General features: G+C 49.1%; 2 protein-coding genes across 9 annotated transcripts; one reads left to right on the forward strand and one right to left on the reverse strand.

Moving 5' to 3' along the window:
• Positions 1-1,510: 1,510 nt before the first annotated feature.
• LOC123187176 (cytochrome P450 81Q32) lies at positions 1,511-4,349 on the forward strand. The gene is made up of 2 exons (XM_044598959.1): positions 1,511-2,905; positions 3,511-4,349. The coding sequence occupies exons 1-2, from the start codon at positions 1,955-1,957 to the stop codon at positions 4,123-4,125; spliced, it is 1,566 nt and encodes a 521-aa protein (XP_044454894.1). The 5' UTR covers positions 1,511-1,954; the 3' UTR covers positions 4,126-4,349.
• Positions 3,311-9,398, reverse strand: LOC123187177 (uncharacterized). Of its 8 annotated transcripts, XM_044598963.1 has the most exons (6): positions 8,080-9,398; positions 6,451-7,488; positions 5,185-5,608; positions 4,472-4,501; positions 4,208-4,360; positions 3,311-4,121 (listed from the first exon to the last, which is right to left on the reverse strand). In XM_044598963.1, the coding sequence occupies exon 1, from the start codon at positions 9,311-9,313 to the stop codon at positions 8,084-8,086; it is 1,230 nt and encodes a 409-aa protein (XP_044454898.1). In that variant the 5' UTR covers positions 9,314-9,398; the 3' UTR covers positions 3,311-4,121; positions 4,208-4,360; positions 4,472-4,501; positions 5,185-5,608; positions 6,451-7,488; positions 8,080-8,083. The 8 variants fall into 8 exon arrangements, with proteins under 8 accessions (XP_044454898.1, XP_044454896.1, XP_044454897.1 ...); XM_044598961.1 differs by lacking the exon at positions 4,472-4,501; XM_044598962.1 differs by having other exon boundaries at positions 4,472-5,608.
• Positions 9,399-9,633: the final 235 nt, after the last annotated feature.

The following is a 9,633-nucleotide window of genomic DNA, read 5'->3' on the forward strand; positions in this document are numbered from 1 at the left end:
TTAATGATACTCATCTATGGCATTTCTTTCATGAGTCTAATTTCTTTCATTTGTATATTAATTTCATGATGCCATTCCTCACATTGTTACCAAAATGCCTTGAATGTTAATTACTAACAATATTGTTTTGAACTGTAGGAAAAAATCAAAGGCTCAAGCAAGCATTGCAACTACTTCTCCTAAGACACCAACTAAGCAAGGTACTCAACTTGATACTCCTACAAGTCCAATGACCAGGCAGAGGACAGTAGCTATTGCAATCGCTTCTACACCTCCGTGTGCGTCTACAAGGAGCAAAACTGCTGCTCCTAGCCCTCTATGGCGAGTTTAGTGCATTGGTTGGGAGAAGAATGATCTTTTGCTTATGGTTGCGAGAACCATGATGAAGGGTGGTGGTGTGAACCATGATGTGTTGATGCTATCTTTCTTTAAACCATGATGTGTTGTTGCTATCTTTATTATTGTTAATGTTATTTTATGTTGAACCATTATGCAAATTGAGATTATGCTGAATTGTTGTCAAATGTTGCTGAAATACTGTCAAAATTCTGCTGAAATGTTGTTATATATATGTTCAATGATGTAAACTGAGATTATGTTTAAATGTTGTCGAAATGTTGCCGAAATGCTGCGAAAATGGTGTCAAAATGCTGCCCAAATATTGTTGTATTGATGTTGATTTATGCAAAGTGAGATTATGTTCAGCTGGTCTTGTTTACTTGATAATTTGCTGTTGAGTGCTGCATTCTAGTTGCTCTTTTGTTACTCAAATGTAAGCTTCGGATGTGAACAGGTAAAGGCATATAAGACTTTTTTGGATGATGTTAGTCTCAGTTAGGCACTAGTGGTATTTTGGCTAGGAAAAATTGAAAGGGCAGTGCTATATTGGCAAGTCAGTTTTTCATAGTGGTATTTTGGCAAGTCTGGTTTCTCATAGTGGCATTTTGGCTATTGTCTCTACAAATTGAGAATTTTCGCAAAATTGGGTAAAATGTGTCAATTTGGTGAAACATGTGGTACATGAAGTTAACTCATGGGGATGCTACCTTGACCATTTTAGCCTTCTTTAACCTCATTTTTAGCCTATTTACCTGGATGATGTCCGACTAATTAAGGTGCACGCATGTAAAGCAAATCAGATTGATTAAACAAATGGCCTTCTTGATTCCATCAGGCCGTCCACGAGCTCCGCACTAGCCTCTTGTTTAACGAAAATCCTAGACTTACGGGCAAATAGTCACGAAAAAGGCGTACGGGACTACGTGTCGCCACATTAATCTCCCCCGTCCCTCTGACTTCAACTGCGGGCTCCCCTGATATTCAATCGGCCGTACACACATCAACCTGTAGGTTGTAGTCCATAGAATTGAGTCCGTAACTGTAGCAAAACTCCTTGTTTAATCCCACGCTGTAGGCAAGCTCCAGCCAGTCCACGATATAGCTGGCCAAACGGGCCGGGATAGTTGGGCCGGCCCGGTAGCACGGCCGGCACGGCACGGGCCTGGCACGGCACGGCACGTGCTAAACGGGCCGGGCCCGGCACGCGGCACGCCATGGGCCGTGCCTGGGCCTGAAGGGCGAGCACGCGGGCCGGCACGGCACGGCCCGATTAACTTTTTTATATTTTTTTATGTATTCTAATATGGGCCAACAGGTAAAAATAGGCTAAAAACGCTCAATGCGCAAAATAGGAGCTAGATTAGTGGGCCTGGCGTGCCGGTGGGCCGGCCCGATTAGCATACGGGCCGTGCCTGGGCTGCAGGCTGCAGCACGCGGGCTGGCACGGCACGGCCCGTATAATAATCGTGCCTAGGCGGGCCGGGCCGTGCCAGGCACGATTAAGATGGGCCGTGCCGTGCCGGGCCGGGCCGGCCCGTTTGGCCAGCTATAGTCCACGAGCGCCAGACCACCATTCCCCCATCGCGTCACCGTCGCTGACCTCCAAGATCCATCCATGGCGGACGCCGGGACGCTCTCCTACCTGCCCCTCTCGCTCGCCACGGCCCTCTTCTTCGTTCTCCTCCTACTCCTCACCAAAAGCAGGCGCGAGCGCGGCCTCCGGCTGCCGCCGAGCCCGCCGTCCCTGCCGGTCATCGGCCACCTGCACCTCTTCAAGAAGCCGCTCCACCGCGCGCTGGCCAACCTCGCCGCGGCACACGGGCCGGTGCTGCTCCTCCGCTTCGGCTCCCGCCGCGTGCTCCACATCACCGACCCGGCAGCCGCCGAGGAGTGCCTGACGGCTCACGACGTGGTCTTCGCCAACCGGCCCCGGCTACCCTCAGCGCGGCACCTCTCCAACGGCTACACCACGCTGGGCTCCTCCAGCTACGGCGCCAACTGGCGCAACCTCCGCCGCATCGCCACCGTCGAGGTGCTCTCCGCGGGCAGCCTCCTCCGCTCCGCCGCCGTCCGCGGCGACGAGGTCCGCCTCGCCGCGCGCCGCCTCTTCCTCGAGGCTGCCGCCGACGGGGCGTCGGAGCCGAGCCCCGCGCGCGCCGACGTGAAGGCGCGGGCGTTCGAGCTGGCGCTGAACGTGGTGGCGCGGATGATCGCCGGGAAGCGGTACTGCGGCGGCGAGGGGGACGTGCCGGAGTCGGAGGCGGAGGAGGCCGCCAGGTTCCGGGAGATGGTGCGCGAGTACTTCGCGATGCACGGCGCGTCCAACCTGCAGGACTTCCTGCCGGTGCTCGGCGTGCTGGACATCGGCGGCGCCAGGCGGCGGGTGGTGCGGCTGGCCCGGAAGCGCAACGAGTGGGCGCAGCGGCTCATCGACGAGCACCGCGCCTCCTTCGACGATGGCAAGGGGAAGAGCCGCTGCGGCCGGACGATGGTCGGCGACCTGCTGGACATGCAGGCGGCCGATCCGGAGGCGTACAGCGACAAGGTCATCAGAGCGCTCTGCCTGGTGAGCACAAGAAACTCTGCATCAGCATTCAGGCTGCATTTCATTAACGAGCAAAGCAATTTTGAAACTACTGTAGCTGTTAAAATTAGTGTTGAGAATCGTGATGGAATCTTCGAGGCAGTCCAAGTCCAGTCCAGTGACTTGGTTGGCTATTTAATTAGGTGGCTCAGGAGCTTCATTTGGTGGTTCATCCATCCTAATCACATCCTTATCAAATATTGTCAACTAGTCTTCCCATCCACATCCAAATTTCCTTGATGCCGGACAGACTTTTATGTGTGCGTTATAATGAAGCAATTTTAAAATAACTTTGCGGCAATTTTTTTTTTTGGATAATACTGTAGTTAGCATCAGTGCATGACATGTGGGTAACAACCAGTCTACCAGATTATCCACATTATGAACTGAGCATCATATGTCTACAATTTATTTATGATAATGTATAACTAACTGTTTCACCAGCTTCTAGCAATTTCCCAGGACTTCTATTGATTGCTCAGAGCACATTAATAAATCACATTGTGCCGTTACACATGATCTTCATCATCCTCAACACACTGCACATAGACACCAGCAGCTCACCATGTCAATCTTTGCTGCAACAGAGCATCCTTCAAACCGGCACGGACACCTCGTCGAGCACCATCGAATGGGGCATGGCGGAGCTTCTGAACCACCCAAACGCCATGGCGAAGGCAAGGGTGGAGCTCGACGAGGTCGTCGGCACGGGGCGCCTCCTGGAGGAAGCCGACCTTCCCAGCCTGCCCTACCTCCAGTGCATCATCACGGAGACCCTCCGGCTGCACCCAATCGCCCCGCTCCTCGCCCCACACGAGTCCTCCGCCGCCTGCTCCATCGCAGGCTACGACATCCCAGCGGGAACCATGCTCCTTGTCAACATCCACACGATGCACAGGGATGCGCGTGTGTGGGAGGAGCCGGCAAGGTTCTCGCCAGAGAGGTTTGAAGGCGGGAGGGGCGAGGGAAAGTGGATGCTGCCATTCGGAATGGGGCGGAGAGGGTGCCCAGGGGAGGCGCTCGGCGTGAAGATGGTCGGGCTCGCGCTGGGCACGCTGGTGCAGTGCTTCGAGTGGAGGAGGGTCGGCGACGAGGAGGTTGACATGGCTGAAGGGTCAGGGCTGACCATGCCCATGGCTGTACCTTTGGAGGCTTTGTACTGGCCTCGTGCAGAGATGACACCGGTGCTAAGGGCACTCTAGGAAAGGAACACGGGCTGTTCATTTCTGAGAAAATTCACTAATAAAAGCACAATTTCGGGAGGCAGGAGAATCAGGAAGTTACCTTTGGTATCATCAACTGCTCTTAATCACAAGCAGACCATGTAGAATGTATACTCCAGCACGAGTGGTTCTTAGTTCATACCAGATCACAAGCTGATCATGTAGAATGGATGTTCCGCATCAGTATTTCTTAGTTCGTACCAGATCCAAAACCCTGTTACATAAGAAGAACCAGAGGTTAGGGAGAAGCGACGAAGAAAAACTTTAGACGTGCATGAAGAAAAAAAATACAGAAACTACGAGTGGAGACAGTAGAGTAATGCACCTCAAGCACAAAGAAAATCAACTGGAGCACCTAAACATGATATAAGAAATAAAGTCAGGTATGGCTACTCGAGCATGTCCATGCTTTAATAGCAATGACAAACTCCATAAGTAATAAACTTGGACCGCTAGAACCAGCAAACGTTCGCTGTGAGGCATGGCAATGCGAATGATTTTCATGGCAATTTGTGTTGTCTGCGGCTGGCAAATTTCTTTAGCAAGCATGGCAAATCCACCCGGTTCAGTTTTTTGTCAGAATTTGCCGTGCTTCCTGAAGGAATTTGTCATCCTCATGACAACATAAATTGCCATAAAAAAAGGTTTGTTTTGCCATGCCCTACTAGGGAACGTCTGCACAATAACATTTCCCATAATCTTTATAGTAGAATGAACCGGCTTACCACAGGCTGGTAGTCTGTGGTTTGTTTGGTTTCATATATAAAATGTGGAGCCGGGGCGGGGCCTTATTTTTCAAAAAAAAAACCACAGGCTGGTGCCTGGTTTTCAGTCAAGAATAGTTTCCAGTCACTCAACTGAGACCAATAAGATGGGCCTCAAGATTGACCAGGACGTACTTGAATGTGGCATGAAGACAGGTAATTTTTCAAATGACACAAATATTGACAGCCCGGGTTTGAGGATTTCCAATCCAATCACCAAATGGATAATATGTGGCTTATTGTCCATTCTCTCCATGGTAGGAAACATTTTTACCTGAAGTCCATTCAACACATCCACAAAGCTTCAGATACAACAACATTCAGCAGCATCAATCCCTAACCACCGGTCCTCTTCTCAAGTCTACACTTACCCAGCGCAAGAGCCACCACCTTACTAGAGAGAACTCAAACCAAACAGCAACTGCCAGATGATCAGGTTGCTTTGCTTCATGGTTCACGTTCAACACAAGCATTGTTACTACCAGGAAGCCAGTGAATAGAGTAGTTCATGGCTGGATGATTCATACTGGGGTAGGGCCATAGGATAGAAGCAAAGGGTTTCCATGATATACTACAGCTCTTGTTCTTCCAGTAGGTCTCCTGTGCCAACGATAGTCACTATCCTCTATGTTGCTTCTGCCATCGTTAATGAATGGTTAGCGGTTGTCATGTCCCCACTCAGTGATGTCAATCCACGTCTGTAGGATGCGATGTTACAGAAATAACGAAGTTAGGGTTAATTTTCAACACATTCATAAACATACCATGTGTCACCGAAGAACAAATGTAATTTTACCCCAAATGAAGGATGCACTCATCTTTGAGGATGAAATAAGGATGCAAACACACACAAGGAATGGATGTGCTTAGGAGGAAGGTGAACAGGACAATAGCAAGATGATATGCCGCATATATCAAAGAGCATCCATTAGGAAGTCCCATTTTATACGGATTTAATCTTAGCTCATGTATCAACATATAGAAGGAATCAAGGCTAAATGCCCCTCATGAAACAACGGATAGTCTATTGATCTATTGTACTTTGCATCAACTGTGCATGTCTATTATCTTAGTAGATACATTCTACTATGTGTTAACTGCAGCAATGTTTGATGCTAGTTGTGGTTTAAATATTATCCTGTCCATTGTGCAAGCTCAATAATTGTGGTTTAAATATCATCCTGTCCATTGTGCAAGCTCAATAGTGGATACATGATAGCTACATAGTACATACCATAGTGTAGCAATGCATGATTAGTACAAAGATTATGTGCTGCTTGAAAGAATTCAAGACAACGATTTCAGTGATTTTCAGTTAGAGATAGCACAACACAAACAGAGTTAAAATGTCTTGTTTTACAAAAATTAGGGGCATTTATTATGTTTTTTTATGTCGCCTCTAAAACCACCAAGATTTTATAGTTCAGTAGAACAAATATTATTTCAGTATCAAAACTACCACAAACATCCATTATAAGACCACATAATACCATCAAACAGAGTCTGTGAACGAGAAGAAAAGGAACAGGAGCAAACTTACCACATCATATACTGAGAGTGACAAAACCGGCAATGATGGGGAAACAGTTGTAGAAATGCAATTCTGACAAACATAAAGCAAGAAATATTCAGCCGGATGTTCCACTCTCATATGCTGAATTCCTTGGGATATGCATGCACCTTGTGATGTCCATAAACTGAAGCCACAATTCACAAGGTGATCACGTTCAGCAAATGCCACTTGGCAGACTTATGCATGAACATACAGAAAAATTAGACATGCTTCATCCAGCAGAAAGAAATCGTAGACAATATTGGTAACGACTTTGTCCTGGCTTCTGTGAAATTATCTGATTAATTGAATGCAGCTATATAGTCTGACATGATAACAAGATTGTCAAGATGGTGAACCCCATTGTTTGCATATCTATTACAGTACACTTCCACATGAGAGGAACAATCTAGTAGAAGCACCATTATGCATGGTTTTCGAGCCCATGACTCATTAGCCTCACTGACTGTCCATTCCTCACCTAGAATATAGATGGCCTTAGTACAAATACTATTAGTACCACTGGCATTTCAGGTAAATGTATATGGAATACAGTACTACACCTTGCAAAGTAGAATTTTTCTAAAGTGTATATGGAAATAAATACGACACCTCAATCTAACAAAAGCACTACATAGTACATACAACATTGAACCTCAGGAAATCTAATGGTTGAAGGCAAAACTCCAACTAGGAACTAATGCATACAGCTGAAATTTGCATGCATCAACACTCGACTGGGCTCGATCAGACCCTAGCTGTGACACATAACTGCTGGTACGACTGTATGGGAACAATGAAACATTAAATGATCCATCCAAATCCTCTTGAATTGGTGTTCGTCAAAAATGAATCCAAGTGAATCCTCTTCTATTCCCCACTTCCAGGGCTGCAACAATTCCCCCATAACAGTTGTACCGATACAAAAATGCTAGTAAAGACAGTGAAGCTGTAAAGAGTGACACATTACTCATGCACCCTTTTCCAGCTCCAATGAACCAGCCAATCCAGAAATCGGTCGTCCATCTACAGTAGAATTTTGCATATCAATAAGAGTTCAATAAAATGTGGTGACATAGAACCCTTAAACCATGTCACGGTTAAGCATCTGAAAGCCAATAAAGATGAAGCCCTTTTGTTCCTTGCATCAACTAGCATGGAATTCAAGAATGAAACAGAATGCTGGTTCTGATTGTGAATTAGATACATTAAACCATGAGATGAAAAACTGAGAAGTGTTCATTAATCAGCAGAAACATTCTTTCTGGCAGTACCCATAACTTCAGTATCTTACAAGATGACGAAAACAACACGTTTTAGATGTGCGGCTGATGATTAGAACTTTGAAACATCCTAACTACTGTGAATTATCTAGCATGAGTTGTTTTCATCATTTTGTTGTGATTCTAGAGCAATCTATAAAAATTTACAGGTTGAAAGATGTACAATTATGAGGACAGAAAATTTTGAGATTCTCCAGAAGACATAACCATACTATCAAACAACACTAGTAATCTAGTATGGCATAACGCTAAACTATATAATGAAATAATCTAGTATGGCATAACGCTAAACTATAAAATGAAAAAAAAAAACAGGAAGAGAGAACAAGCTTACCGCATCAAACACTAGGAAGTGACAGTGATGGGGGAAACCCCATGTAAAGGTAGGCTTCGTTCACAGTAGCAGAACTTATCTCAGTGAACCTACCAACCTGCATAGTCTTGAGATCGAACCAAAAGTATGTGACATTTTGCTCAACAGGATCTCCCAAATTCTGCTTTGGATGATCTAGTTTTATGTATAAGCAGCCCTCAAATGCACCTATGATGCCTCGAAACCGGTCTCCCCATTCCTCGGGCAAGGTGATCTTGTTCTGCAGCTGCCACCGGTCACTGAAATGCATGAACGAATAAAAGTAGAGGACACATCTTTTATCCGCCCTAAAAAGATCCGAAACCACAACGGTTGTCCTGCCTTCCCCTGACTCCAGAGTGGTGATCTGATTACTGAACATCATCGAGCGGCCTGCCAGGACAGGAGAAATGTCGAGGATGGAGAACTCCATTTTGCGGGCGTCCAGCACGAGCCACCTCCGGGTGAGAGTTATCATCCAGTAGAAGCACCCATGGGCATGGTTGCGTTGCCCCAGTCGGACGCCCATGACCCTCCGCATGCTCAGCGCGTGGTGCACCGGCGGCGAAAGCGCGCTCCATTCCCGAGATCCAGAGCAGAAGTAGAACGCGACCAGCTTCCCTCGGCAGCAGGCCATCCAGATGACGGCGAGCGGCAGCTCCTCGCCGCGGTCGTCGTTGCCGCGGGAGGCCAGGAAGATCTCGTTGCTGCGCGACTGGAGCCCCCCGTCGTCGCCGCCGCGCTGGAGGTAGGGGTTGTCCACGGAGGCGGCGAGGGCGTCGGGGATGGGCGGGAGCAGGAGGCAGCGCCGGGAGAGCGGGTCGCAGACGGCGACCTCGGTGAAGGCCGTGGAGCCGGCCGGCGCGGCGCGGTCGAGGAGGAAGCGGCCGTCGCGGTGGTCGCGGACGAGCCAGGCGCGCGCGGGGGCCGGGAGGAAGGCGAAGGAGAAGTCGGCGGCGAGGGCGAGCGCGCGGGCGGGGCGGGCCGCGGGGTTGGGCGGGAGGGCGGGGAAGAACCCGGCGGCGGCGTCGGGGACGAAGACGCCGAGCGGGGGCGGGGCGTGGAGGGAGCGGACCCGGCGGAGGAACCGCGGGGAGGTGACGACGCGGCGGAGCGAGGCGCAGGAGGCGGAGGCGCGCGCGAGGTCCGCCGGCGACGGCAAGCGGATGAGGATGTCCGCGAGGAGGTCGTCGGTGAGCGCCAGCAGGCAGCCCATCGTCGTCGTCGTCGGCAGCGGCGGCGGAGCGGTGGATCTACGTTCTACGGCGACGGAGAGAAGGGTGGGGAGGGGACGAGAATGGTCGGCCGGGTTGGCGCCTCGTGTTGCCCCAGAAAGAGGTCGATTGGGCTCGGGAAGCCGGTTCCTGCGTATGGGCTCATGGGCCTAGGCTGCTAGTTTTGGCCCACTCGCCGATAATATAGCGGTGGCTTACTCTAGTTTGGCCCGACGCGCACTAAAGCATGAAGTTGTAAAAAAAAGTTGTCATCTTTGCCAACTAAAATTGTCATCCTTGCATCACTGAACTTGTCATGAAA

This window comes from Triticum aestivum, chromosome 2A, assembly GCF_018294505.1.
Source record: "Triticum aestivum cultivar Chinese Spring chromosome 2A, IWGSC CS RefSeq v2.1, whole genome shotgun sequence".
NCBI lineage: Eukaryota > Viridiplantae > Streptophyta > Magnoliopsida > Poales > Poaceae > Triticum > Triticum aestivum.

Bases quoted from the DNA above. Each gene is read 5' to 3' on its own strand.
- LOC123187176 (XM_044598959.1), top strand. From the start codon at position 1,955: ATGGCGGACGCCGGGACGCTCTCCTACCTGCCCCTCTCGCTCGCCACG. The intron at 2,906-3,510 runs GTGAGCACAAGA...TTGCTGCAACAG, and splicing joins TCATCAGAGCGCTCTGCCTG to AGCATCCTTCAAACCGGCAC.
- LOC123187177 (XM_044598967.1), bottom strand. From the start codon at position 9,313: ATGGGCTGCCTGCTGGCGCTCACCGACGACCTCCTCGCGGACATCCTC.